The sequence below is a fragment of the Sciurus carolinensis genome, chromosome 3 (assembly GCF_902686445.1).
Source record: "Sciurus carolinensis chromosome 3, mSciCar1.2, whole genome shotgun sequence".
Classification (NCBI taxonomy): Eukaryota; Metazoa; Chordata; class Mammalia; order Rodentia; family Sciuridae; genus Sciurus; species Sciurus carolinensis.
Window position 1 is genome coordinate 48,374,101 of NC_062215.1, and position 19,412 is coordinate 48,393,512.

At 38.9% G+C, this 19,412-nt stretch overlaps 1 protein-coding gene across 5 annotated transcripts in view; it reads right to left on the reverse strand.

Annotated features, from left to right (window-relative positions):
- Dnah9 (dynein axonemal heavy chain 9) overlaps nucleotides 1-19,412 on the reverse strand; it is a 338,036-nt gene that overhangs the window by 122,730 nt on the left and 195,894 nt on the right. For all 5 annotated transcript variants that reach the window (XR_007107774.1, XM_047545691.1, XM_047545694.1 and 2 more), the window contains 5 exons: nucleotides 17,232-17,394; nucleotides 14,811-14,934; nucleotides 4,674-4,816; nucleotides 3,475-3,636; nucleotides 3,040-3,273 (listed from right to left, as the gene is read on the reverse strand). Coding sequence is in view for 4 of the 5 variants with exons in the window: in XM_047545691.1 (XP_047401647.1) it covers nucleotides 3,040-3,273; nucleotides 3,475-3,636; nucleotides 4,674-4,816; nucleotides 14,811-14,934; nucleotides 17,232-17,394 (826 nt within the window). In the remaining variant the exon portion in view is untranslated. The remainder of the gene's footprint in view (nucleotides 1-3,039; nucleotides 3,274-3,474; nucleotides 3,637-4,673; nucleotides 4,817-14,810; nucleotides 14,935-17,231; nucleotides 17,395-19,412) is intronic.

Sequence of the window (19,412 nt, forward strand, 5' to 3'; positions counted from 1 at the left end):
GCAAACAATGGGTCCTGGGCTCTGGGCTTTCATACTTTCCCAGTAATGCACAGTCCTGGAAGGGAAGGCAAATGAATGGGCTCTGGGTTCTGGATTTTTACCCCAGTAACAATGAGTTTCAAGCTTTTACAACTGTTTCCCTGAGTTAGAATGAGTTTTGAGCTTTTATAGCTATTTTCCTGAGTTAGATTATTAACCTGCACAGCTGGTTTCCTGACTGCCCAGTCTGTGGTTAAGTCACACTGAAACATTCTGCTGTGATGAACTCTCATTAAGATCTACAAAAAGCAGACCCCTCCTGTAACCAGTCACCATTTTCTCCCGTGAAAATGTACCATGTGCCATCTTACTGCTGCTTAATACAGATAGGTTTTGCTCCCGTTTTCGATTATTTTTGCTTATAGGTACAGTCAGGTAAACTGCTTTTTTTGGTCATGACACAAATAGAAAGACAGTAGTATCATAAGATAATTTGTGTGTGCCACTTGCTGTTGAACATTGAATTTGAAAAGATCTTACCCTGCCTGAAGGTAAATAAAGAAAAAAAAAAAAGTACAAGTATACCAAACAGAGAAAGAAGGCAATAGCATCTAGTAGATGAAAAACAACACAACTTCGAAAATGTTCTATTATTGGACCTAGAAAACAATATGGTGGAAACTCTTTGGCATCATCAGTAGAATGGGTTCTGTGAAAGAGTTGCAAGAAAACAGAAATAAAAAAGCAACAGGGTATGGTATAAAGGGGAAAGGATGAAATGTGGAAGGGCTGTTAGGAAATTAAAAATGCAATGGCATAATTAAAGTCTTCATTGCAAAGTACAAGAAGCAGAAGCAGCATTACATACCATTAAGTCAGTATTGTTGAGGATAAGTTTGAAAAGCTACCCTAGAATGCAAAGAAAAAGACCCAAGGGATGGAAACAATGAGTGAGAACATAATAGAGGGCACAGGGAACTCATCCAGCAAACCATTGCTCCTCAAGGAGAGGCCAGACCAGACGAACAAAGATAGATAATAGAAGAGGGCTTTCCTTAGTCCAAGAAGGGCTCATTTCACCCTGCCAAATGAACTCAAATCATTTAGACATGTTATATTTCTGAATCAAGTAACTAAAGTGGATGGAAAGCAGTATGGAGGCTCCTCAAAAGGCTAGACATGAAACTACCATATGACCCAGCTATACCACTCCTCAGTATTTACCTGAAGAATTAGTCATCATACTACAGAGATACATGCATAACCCATGTTTATAGTAGCACAATTCACAATAGTGAAACTCCCCAGCCTAAGTGTCCATCAGTGGATGAATGGATAAAGAAAATGTGGCATATATACACAATGGAGATTTTATTCAACCATAAGGAAAAATAAAATGATGTCATTTGCAGAAAAATGGATGGAACTAGAGACCATTATGTTCAACAAAATAAGCCAAACTCATAAAGTCAAGGGTTGCATGCTTTCTCTCCTGTGTGGAAGCTAGGGAGGAAAAAGGAAAGAAAGATGGGGATGAATCTTTTAAAAATGACAGATAAATTAGTAGAGGAAAAGGACCCAGGGTGGGGGTTGGAAGTGATATTGGACATATTATACTGTTCTATTGTGTGTTGTGTGCATGTGCAAATATGTAACAACAAATCCCACCAATATGTATGACTATAATGCACCAATGAAAAATGTGGGGGGATAAAAGACTGAAGTGGGGAGGAGGGGTAAGTCAAAAGAGTGATTCCAAAGGCAAAATTATTTTCTTTAAAAATATTTGCTTTAGTTGTTGAAGGACCTTTATTTTATTTATTTACTTATATGCAGTGCTGAGACTCAAACTGAGCGCCACACACAGGCTAGGCAAGGGCTCTACCACTGAGCCACAACCCCAGGCCCCAAAGGCAAAATTCTGAGATAAAATAAAAGGCTTAGATATTCACAGGAAAACGCGACATCCACAAATTAAGTTGATCACAATTTCATTGCTTTAACGAGGGGCCGGCTCTGCTGCTGGTAAACAGAGAAGAGAAAGGGACCATCATGGGAGCAGCGATTCTTGAGGAGCGGGAGCAGGGGCGGGCCTGGTGCTGGAGTGGTCCCGATTCTCAAGGGCAGAACAGCAGATTGAAATAGAACTGCTCCATTTTCAAGAGGCAAGTAGAAAAGTGTACCAAAGGCAGGACAGAGGCCTTCTTATGGTGGCCAACAACTTAGGAACATTAGAAGAAATGCCTGAAATGAGGCAGAAGCAGCATGTTCCAATAGCTCTTTGACAGATAATACAGTAAGAACAGAATTGAAACATTATAACCCTAAAACTGCTTTCTCCACCATCTTTCATTTTGAGAATGGAAGGTGCTGTGGTGTGCCCATGAATTTTCTCCCAAAGGTTCATGTGCAGGAAGCTGTGTCCCTGGGGTGGTGATGGAATGATTAAGAGGTGGGGCACAGGTGACAGGAAGTCCACCCTCATGAATGGGTTAATGCCATCTTTCAGGAGTAGGTCTGATTTTTATGGGACTGTATTAGTTCACATGAGAAAGAGTTGTCATAAGGGAGCCTGGCATTCCTCCTGAGCTCCTCTTCCGTAGGCACCACACACCTCTTCCATACGTGCTCCTACCAACCAACATAAGACCTTTATTAGAGCTGAGCAGATGCTGATGCCATGCACTTGAATATCTAGAATTGTTAGCCAAATAAATCTCTTTTCTTTATAAAACACACTACTTCAGGTATTTTGTTATAGCAACACAAAACAGACTAAGGCAGGAGGCAAGTGAATTGGAGAAAAAAGGAGAAGATTGCAAAGAGGAAGAGAGAAGTAGCTCAGGGGATGCCAGCACCAGAGGGAGCAAACCTGACCTGAAAGTAAGGTTATGTGTTTCTGTTGGTCAGTCTTAACTTTTGGTACTGTTTCTGCTGGAGACCCCTGGAAAAACCATAAATGATTTTCAGATCTTGATTGCAATCCCTCCAGTGTACTGGTTTGGGACCACATCTATTCCTCTAAGTCCTCTGCAAGCAGGAGAGAGGGGTATTGCTCACCTGAGCAGACGTGCTATGAAGCTTCAGCAGCCCATTCTCCAGCCGCTCTGTTTTGGATTTCAGCTCTTTTCCATTCCTACACAACAAGCTCTGATAGAGTCTGATGAACTCCAGGAAGGATTTGGGAGTTGTGTAGTTATAGCGCTGCTCATTGCTCAGATAAGACATGGATGTTTGGTTGACACTTGTGTGGACGAAGGCCATGAACTTGCTAATTGACTGCTTTACTGTGGGCTAAAATAAAGATCAGAAATAATGAGATCATTTTGCTGTGAAGATGGAAGGTGAGGCCCACCCCAGTTGTTCCCTCACCACATGGAAAACGGTGTTCCAACAGATCTGTCTAAGCTTGAACTTTAACCCTGACCTCTGGATGGAATTCCTTGTACCCCGAGGTGAGGAGGACATTGAGGAGTGTCTCCTTTCCCCTCTCACCTCGATGCTCTCCGTGTTCTGCAAGAAGCGGAGGCTGACAGACTCCAGTGCTTGCTGAGGCCACTCATGGAACCAGTTGATGGCTGTGCAGTTCACAATGGCGGGAAACTTCCTGCTGCGGACCCTCAACTTGTTCCCCACAGGGGAGAAACAGAGAGTCACCTGAGAAATCAGAAGGATGGAGAGAACAAAGAAGGTAGCAGAGAAACACAAAGAAGCAGACATGGCAGGATGGCAGTTAACAAGAATACAAGCCATAAAAGGAAAAAGAACACTCTTTTAGTGTTGGTGGAATTGTAAATTAGTACAACCACTATGGAAATCAGTATCGAGGCTCCTTAAAAGATTATGTATGGAACCATCATATGACCCAGTTATACACTCATTGGTATTTATCCTAAAGAATTAAATCATCTTACAATGCTGATATATGCGTAGCCATGTTTATAGCAGCACAATTCACAATAGTAAAACTGTGGAACGTGCCTGGGTGACCATCAATAGATGAATGGATAAAGAAGATTTGTATACATACACAATGGAGATATTTTTCAGTCATAAAGAAAAATGAAATTATGGAATTTGCAGGAAAGTGGATGGAACTAGAGAACATTATGTTAAGCAAAATAAGTCAAAGTCAAAAGGTCAAGGGTCATATGTTTTCTCTCATATATGGAGGGGAAAAGAAAAAGGAAGGTGAGGGCGGATCTCCTAAAAATCAAAAGGAATTCAGTAGAGAAAAGGGACTACATAGTGGGAGGCAATGAGGAAGGGGGGAAATGCTGGGGAATGATATTTGTCAAATTGTATTGTTATATTATGTCTGTACAAATATGTAACAAGTCCCATCAATCTGCATAATAAAAAAATGAGGGGGAAAAAATAAGCAGATGTGGCTTTGGGTTTCTGATCTCCCAGGGAATTGTGAAGCATATCCAGCAGAGAACAGATCCATACATGCTAGCCAGCTTTCCTAGCAAGAGATTAAGAAATGCTGGAACTACATTATGCAAGAGAGGGCACAGTCCATAAAATAGATGAGAAAGTCATCTTTGCAATGGTGCTCAGGTTGAGGAGGGCACTGCACCCTCAACCCTCGCCCAAGAAAATCAACAAGGACAGCAATGTCCTAAATATCAGTAGAATCCCACGAACCATCTCTGGTCCCTGTCTACCCCTGTTGGTAAATCTTTCTTTACCTTCAGCTGTCGTCGGACCCGATCTATGAAGAACTTCCAGCAGTTCTCCCTGTTGTCAACCAGACCTTGGCTCCTGACTTCATTCCTCACATTGCTTATGATGTTCTCAACTTCATCATCCAAGTAGAGATCTGGGATCTCTCCTGGGAATAAACAGCACAGATGGGCAGCTTTGGCAGCTTGCTAAATGATGCAATCAGACATGGGAGGTTACCTTGCCTTAGAGCACAGAGCTCTTGGTGTTTACACCAGGTTCCACCTCTCTGCTGGTGAGCTGGAGAGACACCACTAATGCACCAAACCCAGGAGAGGGGAGTGCATACAGCAATGGATGGGATGGGGTACAGGGCATTGGCATTGGAGCAGGGCATTGTCCTGGCATTGGCAGTTGGTATCACTTCAATGGTCTTTCTTTCTTTCACATAAAACATTTATTTAATAATTACTGTATTGTCTGCCCTTCTGGAAATTGTATCCTTAAAGAGCTTAATATTTAGCAGGAGATGTAAAACTTATTTAGCTTTAAGACAGTGGGTGAAAAGAGCCATAAGAAACATGTATTGTAAATTCATATATTTCAGAAGTATGAACTATCACTTTCTATAAGAAAGGAAGTGGAGAAAGCAGTGGTGGTTTCACAGAATCTGGTATAATAAATATGATACCTAAAGTCCATGAGGAAAAGGTGAAGTACTTAATAATTCAATATGTAGTATGGAAAACAAATCTTAAAAAATCATGGTTGGGTTCTTACATTGTATGCTAGGGTAAATTTCAAATGGATCAGTGACTTAACTATTAGGAAAAAAAAAAACATTAAAAAGAAAGGAAATACTCTCATAACCTCCGAGCAGGGAAGGACTTCCTAACTATAACTCAACTAATCTACTCTGACAGAAAGATAAATTTAATGCATAAAGTTTGATAAATTTGGCAACATAAAAATTTTTAAAATTCATGGTTGAGAGTTGGGTCATAGCTCAGTGGTTGAGCACTTGCCTAGCATGTGTGAGGCACTGGGTTTGATTCTTAGCACCACATAAAAAATAAATTAATAAAATAAAGGTATTGAGTCCACCTACAACTAAAACGTCTAAAATAAATCATGGTTGAAATACTATCGACAAAGTAACAACTACAAAACCCAAGGAAAAATTTAAGAAAATACATGCTAACTTGGATTATTATGAAATTGTTAATCCCTTTAATACGTAAAGAAATTCAATACAAATAAAAGAAGAGAAAATCAATAGAAAGATAGAATGAAGGATATGCAAAGGGAGTTTACAGTAAAGGAAATAACAATGTCTCTTAGACAAATGAATAGAGGTTTAACCTTACTTGTAGCAACAGAAATGAATATCCAAACTGCTTACTATTAAACTCGTACAAATTAGATGGCAAACATGAACAGACACTCAGCCTCACTCATAATAATAGAAATGTACATTAAAACAACACTAATTTCAGATCGGCAAAATTCTGAAAGTTAAATAAAACACTGTATCAATGAGGCAGTATATGAGAGTAAAATTATATGTTTGATCTCACTAATAAATAAAAACTTAAGAAATCCTAACATATAAAAATCAATATGTGGTGACTAAGTACAGTTTATCCTGGAAATGTGAAGTTAGCAAAATACCAGAGAAATCTATGAAAATAATTCACTGTTAATAGATTAAGGAAGTAAAATAATATGACCACTGAAATAGATGCATAAAATTTCTAAAACACTCTTGAAAATCTAGCAATAAAATTTTTTTCTCTTAAACTGATAATAGATATATCAACTCCAAAACAAACATTCAAGTAGTAAAATATTTAATATTCCTTTTTAAATCAAGAATAAGACAAACACAACTGCTATCTTGTTTTCTGTTTAACATTATACAGGAGATCCTAAGCTGTAAAAAGTTGAGAAAAATAAATAAAATGTATAAGGATAGTTAAAAAAGTAATAAAACTATTATTGTTTGAAATCTAATTTTATACATAGAAAATCTAAGAGAATATTCACATAAATAATCAGAACTCATAAGAATGTTCAACAAAAAGCTTACTGGATACAAAATCAATATTGGAAATTAAATTGCATTTCTGTTCTCTAGCAAAAAAAAGGCAATTTAGAAGTTACCATTTAGAATACCAACAAACATTATAAGCAGTTAAGTAATAAACATATAAAATGATGTGCAAGAGCTTAATGAAAAAACCAACATACTACTGAATGGAATAAATGAAACCCTTAATAAGTGGAGAGAAATATCGTGTTTATGAGGGATGATGTTGTAGTACTAATATTACAAAAATGCAATTCCAATAAAAAATCAAATGGGTTTATATTTTGATCTTGATAAGCATATTCTAAAATGTACATGAAAGAGTAAAGGGTAGGAGGAGGGACCAGGGGAGTAAAAGGGAAAATACTGGGGAAGGATAGTGACCAAATTACATTTTTATATCTTGTGCATGCAACAATAAATCCCACTATTATGTAACAATGAATGTAACTATTATATTATTATTATGTAACAATGAAACATGTAATAATGCAATATGTAACAATGAGTCCTACTACTATGAAAAGTATAAAACAACAATAAAATATGGAAAAAGATACTAAAAAATAAAAATAATAAATCTTTATTAAAAAATGATACTCTTTTGAAATAACCAGAAGGAGGGATTTGCCATGGCAGAAATCAAGTTTCTTTATAAAGCTATGTTTGTTAAAGCAATGTGAAGTTTGTACTGGGCTAAATGAACACAACAAAAGTGAACCACCTAAAAGCAGACCCAGATACGAACAGGAAATTGATGTTAAAAATCAGCATGCAAAGGAACAGAGAATGAATAAGTGATGCTAAGATAATTATCCAATATTAGTATAATAAATGCAATTAGATCGCTCTGGGAAAATAAATTCAAGGTGGATTAAATATATAAATGTGAAAAGTAAAACAGTAATAATTAAAAAATTAAAACACAGGCAATTATTTTTATGGCCTTGAGTTAGGATAAAATTTCTGAAATAGAGCATGAGAAACACAAAGCATTAAAAAATGCTGTTAACTTTTATAACATCAAAACAAAATTGGCATGACAAAAGTCAGACACTGACTTCAAAAAGATATTAACAACCCATATTGCAAGAAAAGGGTAAGTATCCAAAGCATATACAGAACTCCTGTGGAGGCAGGAAGATAGATCTCCCATAGGCAGTCAGGATAAGGGCTTTGGTAAGGATAAGTGTCAGGTGTGCATCATGCCAGCCCGAAAGGAGACTGGAGGACAACCTGTGACTCACTACTCCCCGTCAGCTTTAACCACAATGACTTCCGAGTCAGAGTTCCTAATTCTGTTCCTCATAGCTTCAACCACAGCAGCCCTTCCTTAGTGACCTTTGCCCCTACCCCTAGCATTTCCAAAACAAGTCCTTAAAGTAGGTATTGAGGCTCTCTGGATCTGGCATCGGGTAGAAGCTCCCCATGAACTTCTTCCCAACCATGGGCTTCTTTATTCTGTAACCACCAAAGAAATGTCAGCATTGTAGAAATGTTTGAAGTGGAAGGTGTCCTTGAGGTCCCCCTACCCATTCCACTTCCTTGTGAACTTGAATGAGATCCACAAAGTAGAAGATTTGGCAAATGGTCTCCAATCAGAGTGCCTGCAATGATGATACTGTCAGCCACCAAAGCTGCTGCACTTCCTCAGTCTACCACATCTGTAGAAAACTTATTTTGTCCATAGTAACTGACAGCTGTCTAAGAAGAATTTTATACAAATTAGCCATAAACAAAAAAAAAAAAAAAGAAAAGAAAAAAGAAAGAAAGGAAGAAAAAAGAAAAATTATCATGAAAGCAGTCATTTACTCTCTTCCTTTAATTGGACAAAAGTGATTTAATTTCTATTCTTTAAGATTTATAAATAGCATGCCTATTAACACCCTGTGTTAGGTAACTCATCAAAATCAAGCTCTTACGAATGGAATCATTTATTTCAGCCTCTTTTGATAAAAACAGGGACCAGAGAAAACCAGGAAAATGAAATGATATTTAGCATTGTTGGGAGGTCAGGAGTTCAGGTCAGTGTTTTAAAAAGTCGTATTCAAATGGAGTGACCTGAGCACTCCTCAGGCCTGCCCATACTGATCTGGGTTTCTTTTCCCTCAGCTGCTCTGATGACCTGCAATTCCTTGTCCGTTAATGCATTAGAGTCCCTTTGGTCTTAAGGCATCTGTAGCAGTATAGCCTATACTTTTCAATTTCCTTTCATTTGAAAGATGTAGGATTTATGAGCTCTTAGTGTTTCGTCTGTAAGATGCAGGATACTGAGGAGACAAATGATGACTGAGAGACTAACTCTGGCTCCCTACCTCCTTTTTGTATGGTCTGTAACCCAAGAATGGTTTTGATAATTTTTGATAATTGGACATATTTAATGGCACATGAATGTTATGTGAAGTTCACATTTTATTGTCCATAAGTAAATTTATTGGGTGCAGCTGCAATCTTTCACTTAGGCATTGTCTGTGGTAATTTTTGCACTACAATGTTAGAGTCGAGTACATGTGACAGAGACTGCATGCTTTTCAAAGTCTAAAGTATTTACTTCCAGACCCTTTGTAGGAAACATCTGCTGACCACAATTTCTGGGTTTCCCTGAATGCTAGGATGCTGAAAGCATGCAGGCCATGTAGAGACTTGCCACGCTCATATGATGGTGGTGTTTGTCATAGGATCCCAAGAACCTGTGATAAGAAGAGTGCTGGATAGAATATCTAGGGATAAATGCCTCTGAGTGCCTAATAAAAAGTTTGCATTTTCAGATGTGTTCCTCTAGTTTCTCCTGACAACATTCCTGTCATTTATTCTGTGATATACCACAACATCATGTTGAAAGCAGGAAAATGAACTGCCAGTGGGGACTTGTGATGTGAACAGAGGCATAGGCTACTGAGACATTTGAAAACTTCTCTCCTGAGGCCTAAGATTAGGAAACACTATCTTTGCTTCCAAGTGCTTGCAGACTTTCTGCGGTCATGAAAATAGTCTAATGTTTTGCAAAACAGATGAATACTTAGTGTCTTCTCTGTGTTGGTTTCAGACTCCTAAGAGGCCACAACTGCTTTTGTGGGAAGAGACCCTGAGAGTTTCATAAAGCTCTGTTAACTGAAGTTTGGTGGTAAAAAAAGAGTAAAACTAAGAGTTAGATTTTGTATGACCCAGTCTCACACTTGCTTATGGGTTTGAACTCCACCTCGGTGGGGTGGTTTTCAAAAATATTCCCTGGGTCTTAAGGGAGAAAATGTAAATAAGTGTGACAATTATTTCAGTACACCTGTTCCTCTTGATCCATGGCAGGAAGATTTCTGAAAGTGCATTGTCCCTTGGTAGTATGTAATATGTAAGACGGCATGTCATTCTCCTGATATTATATTTGTTCAAGGAATGAATGCCTCCTGAACAGCAACTATGGGCCAGGAGATATGTTGAGTAACCCGAAGTATGAATGAAGAAAAAATACAGCTTCAGCAGATTGCTACAGTTTTACTACCTTTGTTTTACTTCCTAAACTGGATGAAAAGCCTATAATCATTCTGGTTTTGTATCTCTGAATTATTTAAGAAAATAAAAGTAACCAACACAATACAGTCTTTGTCTTTCATGAATTTATAATCTTGTTTCAATCTAAGGGTGCTATGTGCAGATAGCAACTGCTTTAGGAGCATAGAGGGGACTATACCTGGGGGTGACGGTGGATCAGTAGAGAGATAACACTTAAGACATGTCTTTTAACATAGGTAGAAGTTCATCCAGACCAAGAAAGAGAAGGAAATGAGGTTCAAAGTGAGCATAATGAATAAGGATGTCAGAAAGTAGCATAATGTGCTACTTTAAAGAGTTAGAAATTTCTAAATCCTAATAGGAAAGTGAGGCTGAAAAGAAGAGGAGGGGGCAGGTCAAAGGCAATTATATTTTCCTTATACAAAAGGGGCTCAGATTTTATCCTGCATTCAATTAGGACTTCATAAGGGAATCATACTTTTGATAGGTCCTGTCTAAAGTACAATGCCAGGGGTTTGCCTGGGAAGGAGGGAGATGAGTCAAGAAGTGCCTGCACTTGTTGAATCAAAAGATGACAAGATCAGAGGCACTTTTCTATGGATTCAGAAATGTTTAGGGAGAAAAATTGTTGACCATTGTTTATCTCTGGGATATGGTGAGAGAAAAGTTAGCAATGTAAGGAACTCCACAGAGACACAAAGTCTGGAATAACTTGTATGGGACTTTAGTACCACAATGAGAAAACAAAACACTGATTACTTAAGTATCTTTTTGCATTATCCTTTTGGGATTTCTGTTTTTGCATTATCCTTTTGGGATTTCTGTTTTTGCATCTGCAGAACTAATTAGATGCTAGTTCTAAGTTCCATGGCTTGCAATCAGATTCAATGAGCCCACAAAATACATTCAAGAGGTTCAATGCATGCTTTCTGGCTGCCCTTTTGCTTCAAACTTTGTGTTTTTTTTTTTTTTCTTTCTTTCAGATAAACTGGGTCAGAAGTCAGCTTATATAATAGCATAGATGGCTCATCAGAAGACCAGTTCCAGTTGCTCACAGGAGGAGAACCCTCCAATGCCAAGTCTATTACAAATCTTCCCAGACTCTTTATCTTCATGTGATATGTGTAGAACATTAGTATGCCAACCTAAAAGATGAGGTGATTTTTTTCATGTTCTATATACCAAGAGAATATTGGTCCAAATATAAAAAGAACAGTGGTTCAGAGGTGAAGACTCTGAACTGTGCCCATGACATTAGAAGAGAAGGGACCTATTTGGTTATAAACTCTTCCCTAGACCATAAAGAAGCTACCTGTTTCTCAGAGGAGCATGGTACCTAGTGACTGGAGAACAGGAACTTCATAAGTGATTGTTAAATAGATGAAGAAGTAGAAGTAATCTAGTCTGAGCAAAGGAAAAGAGATTTTGGAGGAAAATAATTAAGACTTTTGAAAAGTGAAAGGAAATTCCTAACATAAAATCCCAAAGTAAAATGAAATATGAAATCTATGAGAGTTAGGATTGGAAGAGACATCACACCTGGAGCAGACTATACCTTCTTAGATGGTTAGTATTAATTGGACAGGGGTACTGCAGTTAATGGGCTTTCTGGAAGGCTGGAAAACTAGAGGCAGAGATGCTGACCTGGAAGTCCATGGGATGATTCTCTTTTCTTCCTCTAACTTAGGATGGGGACTTGCTAAATTTGGGTCAAGGACCAAGAGAACAACTATTGTAGGAATTCCTTAAATATATGAGTTTGATGATCAGTGTACATTCTTCAAAATCTAACAGAATAGGTCAATAAGGACATAGCAAGAATTAAACTTTTCAGAACCAGCGAGGGTCTACATTTCATGCATAGTGTCACCCGCATCTGCATGATTCCCATTTAAGATGGTGGCATCTGAGGATGGTTCAGAGGTACACATCATCCACTTATAACCTGGGTGACCATCTGCTTATAAGAGGTGCATCATTGACATCTACTAACCACTTTTATAGCCAACCTGACAGAACTTGTATTTAATTATGGAGTAATGAGTTATGGACAAGGGAGACCAAAGTATAGTTTCCTAGTCTTTATTATGCTTTTCAAGGATGAAGTAATTGTATGATCCAACTATAGTGAAATATTAGGGAGATGGGGAGATTTTTAGAAATCCATACAGCCTTGGTTGGCCTGACAGTCAGTTACTTTCTTGCCAGAAGTTACTTATTTGATAGGGAAAATTAAAACTAAGAGATGCTCTAATTCTCTCTGTTGAAGTGGTCAAGTTAAACAAGACTGTAATCTCAGCAGCTTAGGAGGCTGAGGCAGGAAGACTGAAAGTTCAAAGCCAGCCTTAACAAGGCCCTAAGCAACTTAGTGAGACCCTTTCTCAAAGTAAAAAAATAAAATAAAAAGAGTCAGGGATGTTGCTCAATGGTTAAGTGCCCCTGGGTTCAATATTCTGCACACAAAAAAATAAATTAATTAATTAAAAAAAAAGATTAGGAGAAAAAGTGTTAATCTTAACTATATCTCCACCTTAATATGTATGCAAACCTTGCTGCTTTTTGACAAAGAAGCCTTACAAGGGAACTATAAGCCTGAAACTCCATGTCTTTGGATGACTGTATTAAGTTTTCACTGGGCGAGGTTTCAGAAATTCATTTTCACTTGATAAAAGTTGTCCAAATGAAAAATTAAAGATACTTAATTGAGGAATAAAACTTCATTTGGCAAAAGTATGACAACTTCTGTGTCTCAGACATTATTTTAGGAGAAGGTGACCTGGCTGGATTGGTGCCAACTGAAATAACAGAGCGAGGCTGGCACCAGACCTGATGTCTCCAAAGCTACCCATCTTTGGAAACATTCTTTTACTTTCTTAGGTTGTTTTAGAAATTAGGCGTAGGAAAGTTTCAGAGTGCTAGGCCAATTGGATTCCTTTTTCATTTAATAAAATAATAAAAGGTGAGGTAATATTGTAGGTTAACTACTACAGTGATGAGATGTTAAAGGCAGTATTTAGGAAGGGGATATTTTGTTTTATTGGAAAAGAAAATACGAAAAATTGGTAGGAAAACTTCTGTATAGAAAGCTAACAAACAGCAGTTTGGGAATAAAATGAGTGTGCGGAGCCAGCATGCTAAGGAACCTGGGACATAGACTCAGCACAGAAACAAGGCCTGCTAGTGCATGGTCTGGACCAGGGACCAGTGGCTTTTCATGGAACCACAGTAAAGAGCACGAGGTGCAATTCCACAAAAACTGAAGCAGGCCATGTTCTGAAGCAGAGTAGTTCCTAGGGATTGGCAGAAGCTCTCCTGAAAGAAATGACTTATGGCATGGGATGGATGAAGGAAAAATGTATTTGGGATCATGTTTCTTAGACTTTATAAACTAAAGAATGTTCAACAGAGCCAGGGGGTAGGTTGTGGAGAAAAGGGCTTTTGAAATGCTGGGAAGCTGGAGGAAGAAATTAAAAAAAAAATCTCTCTCTATATATATACATGTATAAATATATATATGTATATATGCTCATATATATGTTATATATATGTTATATATGTTGTAGATGGTCACAATAATTTTCTTTCTTTATTTTTATGTGGTGCTGAGACTTGAACCCAGTGCTTTGCATGTGCTAGGCGAGCTCTCTGCCACTGAGCAAACAACCCCAGCCCCTGGAGGAAGAAATGTTGTTCAGGAATATCTGCATATGCTGTTTTCTTTACCCTGGTGAAGAGATGGTTTTACAGATGCCGCGTTTGGTTTAAGAACTAGGAATATGTTTCCTCCCTTTAACTGATATAAATATATACATGTTTATATAAATGCCAAATTTATGTATTATTTATATACTCTATTGTCTCATAAATTTATGTATTATTTATGTACTCCATTCTCATATAAATTTTTGTGTATAAAGTTCACATATATATAATTTTGAGGAATTACATATTAACCAACAAGAATGATAAAGCAGCAAGAATCAAGCTTTCCTTCGAAGTCCTATCTTGCACAGAGTGTCACAGGACACTAGACAATCCCTGTCAAGGTCATTAGGGACTAAGGAAAACTATGTGGAGATATTCTACATGTGTTTCTGCTTCCAGCAGGTTCTGAATCCTTGGTTAATTAAGTTGGCAACCCAGTCTTGTCCTGTTGTACCAGTGTTGTGTGTACATCATCTCTATGTTTCTTCCTGCCAATACCTAACCTACCTGTAGTCCTACGCACACTGTAGCTCTTCTTCATGATGGGTATAGAGAGGAAATAGCACTTTCTCTCTGGCTAAGCAGGTCCCCAGGTTCTTAACCTGCTCTTCTTCCCATGACCAAATCTTGTCCCGTTAAGACAGTATCAAGATTATTGTCTGATTTGCAATGCAAGTAGAATCCAAGAGCCAGGACAGCTGGCCCAGCTCCAAACCTGGGAAGGGCTTTAATGACCCAGTCCTTCACTATATCAGTTTTCTCCCTCATTTCTATGAGTCATCTTTTCTGACCTTGGCCAATGTCTCCACCTTTGAATGACTCTGATTCTATTAGAGACACTCAAGTGCAAATAACCTCTTACCAGATGCCAAGAGATCATTGATGAGCACAAGGAACCTCTCATCAGCCACCTGGGCGTCAGTCATCAGAAACACAGTGCTGACATTCTTTACCCCAGTTTTCAGACACAGGCCAGCCAGGTCCATCTGTAGGAAAAGTGACACCAGAACCTGAGAAGAGGGCCTTCTTGAAAGAGATCCCCAATCTACCCTTTAGGAATGGAACCGTTTTCTTGTCTACTTTAATTGGGAAAAAAGCAGGAAGACAGTGGGAGGCAGGGAGAAGTGCTACCTTGCACTGACTTGCAGGGAAATCTGCCTCACTCCCAGGATCTGTGCCAATGGAGTTGGGCAGGTAAAACCACAGAGTGAGGACTTCCAATTCACACAACCCTGGTGACTCCTGAAGGAGCTTCTGGAGCTTTTGATTTGTGCAGATGTAAGAGAGGTGGTCCTTTTCAAAGGTCAGAGGTGTCCTCTGTTCATCTGTTTTATTTGTGTCATCATGCAAGTGAATGTCCTACTCTATAAGGCAAGGGATTGTTCTTGGTTTTGCAAAAGGGTTATGTTCTTGGGGCTACCTGCCTGGGGTTGACTACACCTTAAGTTGACAGTGTCTTGTGTTCTTATGACTAGCTCCAACCAAAGACTTTTGTTGAAAAAAATATATCGGAGACCACACCTCCCCCATAATAATCAGCTGCAGGAAATCACACATTCAAAACTATGAATAGATGATTTGTGCAGTTTTGGGCAAGGATGCCAGGCCCTGAATGGTCAGCATGGTCAGTCTAGGTTCTTTTACTGTATCACCTTCACGAAACCCAGCGATTGTCCATATCTTGCTCTCTTTTCTATCACCAGAGATCGTTTCCTAGCAGATTCCTATATTCTCTTATTATAACAGTGGTCCATTTTATGCTTTGAAAATAGCCCTTGCTACTCTTCCACTATGACTTATTTTACAAATGAACATGTTTCTTTTTCTTCCTCTCTCCCTGTTCCTCCCTAATCTCTCCCTTTCCCTAATCTCAGGAAAGATTCTGCCTAATCCTAGGCAGAATTATCTGTCCTTAAGCATGTACCCACCACAGGAACAAAGTAATTCAGAATTTGGGGATGGCACCAGAGGATCTCAGAAATAACCATCCCCCAAATCAACAAGTGAATTACAACTCCAATAGAGAACATGTGGAATGTAGCCTTTGAATTACTTCTTTAAAAGTCCCCTGCTTCCCTTGATTGGTAGAATCACAGCCTCTGGGACAGGTTAACAAAGCAATAAAACTTTTTCCTTTGTCTCAATACTGTATCCTCATTATTGGATTGGTATTGGGGACAAGGACCAACCTTTCAGTACCATTATTGCAGAGCTTCCTTGGTATCCAAATAACTCCTCTTTAAAGATAATACACTTTCTTTTAGATCAATCATTCTTGCCTTATGCTTTTACAGAATGATCTAAGGCAGTGTTTCTTAATTCTCATTAGAATCATCTGGAGGACGCTTTGAAAAACTGATGCCCAGGCTATTTCTCACGCTACTTGAATTGGAACAGCTGGGGGTGGGATGCAGTCATTGGTGTTATTTAAAGATCCCCAGTGATTCTGGGATCTTGCCCAGGTCTCAATGTAGAACTGTCTTACATCATTCTGTATGGTTCCCATTACTATACTATCTTGTTTTGTCTCTTTTTGAAACACTGAAGAAAAACCTAATTTGAACCTGATGTATGACCTTGGTTACAGCCAGTGTCAAGAGGTTGAGCTGTGGTTTCAGAGCAGAAATGGCCTCTACCTCTCCCATCACTGGCTGGAACACTATTAGGGCAGGTGGGTAGGTCTGACTCAGGGCTGGCTGGAGTTCTTCCAGGAATAGGAAGGGCAGCATTTCAACGTGAATTACACTATGACTTTCTATTGTGACTTGGTTGTGGCCATGAGTAAAAGGGAGAGGCCTAGACAAAGGATTTCTGAAGGTTGTATGTGTCTTTCTTTGCTTTCCAGAACATGCAACATGGCTCCTAATTGCTGCTCTTTGAAACCAAGAAATACCACTGCAGGTCCTGGGGCCCAGTGGTTATTGAATCCATCTTTTAAAATATGAATTTTTTAATAAAACTTGGGAAGACTATTGGAATTCCTCCTACTAGAGAAGCTAGCAAGCTGAATGCTAAATTTGATATAGGTTTGGGGCAAAAGCTGAGGCCCCACTGATGTAATGAGAGTAGTTGAGGACTTTCAAGGCAGACCTTAGAAAGGTCACTGCTCACAGACTGAGTCTAATAAGAAAAGAGCCCCTCCTGTCACCAGCTCAGAAACTAAGAAGAAAATGGACAAAGAGAGACTCTGGACAGGGGAACTAGAGAGATAAGAAAGGATGATGGAGTCATGGGCGGTTGGAAAGAGTCTGAGTCTACTCCCCACAGCTGGCGGCCTTCTCACCTTGAAGTCAGGGATCTGGTAGTCTTTGCGCAGTGTGATCTGGAATACATCCATGGAGCTGATGAAAGCCGCGAGCCTTGTCAGACTCTGCTTGCCGCTCCCACCTACACCAACCAGCAGAGCATTTCCCCGTGGGGACTCCAAGATGCGATTGATATGGCAGCTGAAGAGGAGGGAGCAGAGGCATGCTTCTTTGATCAGACTTTCCACAGTGAGAAGCATACACTGTATAATGGTCTTAGGGGGAATAGACACCTTCCTTAGAAGTACATCATGGGCTGAGCTCTGGGAAACCATAAAATGTCCCTAAACCTGGCTTTGCCTTCTTGCCCAAGTGGACTGAAGTTGCTGTTGCTTTGCTTGAATCCATAGCCTTCAGTGAACTGGGGAGAGAAAAGTCCAGGGCAGGTAGGCAGTACCGGAGAGTCAGCCATGGAGATGGGGAAGGACCAAGGATTCCTCTCCCTCTTCTCCCCATTAAACCAGGCTTTGCCCCCACTCCCTACTTCACTTTGTCTCACCAATCTGTGCTTTTGGGCAAGAAGATGGAACAGGAAAAAGAAAAGTAGAAGATATGTTATGAGGAAAAAAAAAAATCAGGGAAGGCTTGGGGACAAGGCAAGACCAGAACAGTCTGTTCCTCTTAGAAAAGAAGAGGGGCACAAAGCTTGCAGGGTAAGGACAGAGCCCTGGCCTAGTGTCTCGCTGCCTCCTTCAGTCCTCGGAGGTTGTCGATGCTCTTGTAACGAACATTTGCAGATCCTTGTTGTCAATCCATAAGACACCCATATCCTTGGCTTCTGGATTCTTCCCTTCATGGCTTTGCTTCTCTCACCCTCAGTATCCACTTTCCCCCTCAGCATTGGAGGAATACTCCAGGCCTCACGCTGGGCTTAGATCACCTGCTCCATAAGAAGCCACAGTCCCAGACCCACCAGGCCTCCTGCAGAAACCACCCTCCATCAAGCTGTCCACACTCTCCTTAGGAGATGCTGCCAACCTTCTTTAAACCCCTTCATGGGTACACATTATTTATAAAAATAACTCCTGTTCCAGTTTCATTTCCACCTTAAAAACAATGGCTCTTCATTGCACAAAATGTTTAAAACGCTGAAAAAAATCCACCATTCTGCTATCTAGTAATAAACATTATTGATAATAATTATATGACTTTGAAGATTTTTTTCCAACTATCTATATTTTTGTAAATCTATAGTCATGCATATATATATTAATTACACCTAAAAAGTCAATGTATTTATATCCTGTTGATTTAAAAAAATGGGTTTGGGTTCACCTTTTAGATCGAAGATAGTGTTTTGGACCATTTTTTTCATTCAGCAATACACTCTGATTATTTCCCTCTGCCAATAAACAATCTGCTGAAGCATGCTTTTGATGCTGGGACAATATTGTATAAAACATGAATATTGTATTCATAATAAAAATAGAATAAGTTGCTTATCTGTAATAGCCTACTGTTGGATGTTTAGATTGTCTCCAACATTTTCCAGTTATAAATAATAACATATAATCTCTTTATTTTGATCTCTAATTTTTTCCTTGGGATAAGTTCCTAGGAGTGAAATTGCTGAGTCAGACAGTAGAAGAATTTCTATAGGTTTTGATATGTACTGGAAAACTACCCCCGAGAAGGGTGGTACTAAGTTTTACTTTTCTAAGGTAAAACTAATCAAAAGGTGAATCTGTTCTATTGTAGGTTGTGGATTTATTGGATTGTATTCAGTGAATTAGAATATAAATCAGTGAATGAAGGCATTGGTGATCTTGGGACAAAAAGAGAATGAGAATAAGAATTCAGGTAGCATTTGGCTAAATACAGCAGAGGATACATTTGAGATTGAATTTCACAGATTACATTCCTATTTTTCTTTCTTATGTTAATATTATAATTAGAAGCAATATACCCAAGTAATGGTGAAGTAACTTTAGGTCTGTGTGACATCAGTTTGGACGGAGGCCTAGGGAGTAGTTTTGGTGGGTGGGGTTTGACACATTAAAATGCAAGTGTGTATGAGGTTACAGGGTTCATGCTGATCTTCTTAGGGATAAATTTTCTTATTACTGTAAATTTCTTGCATGTACTGATGACTTGGTCAGAAATAGTATAAACTAACTGTTCGTGGGTCCTCATTGTCTCATCTCTCCTATGGGATGTGT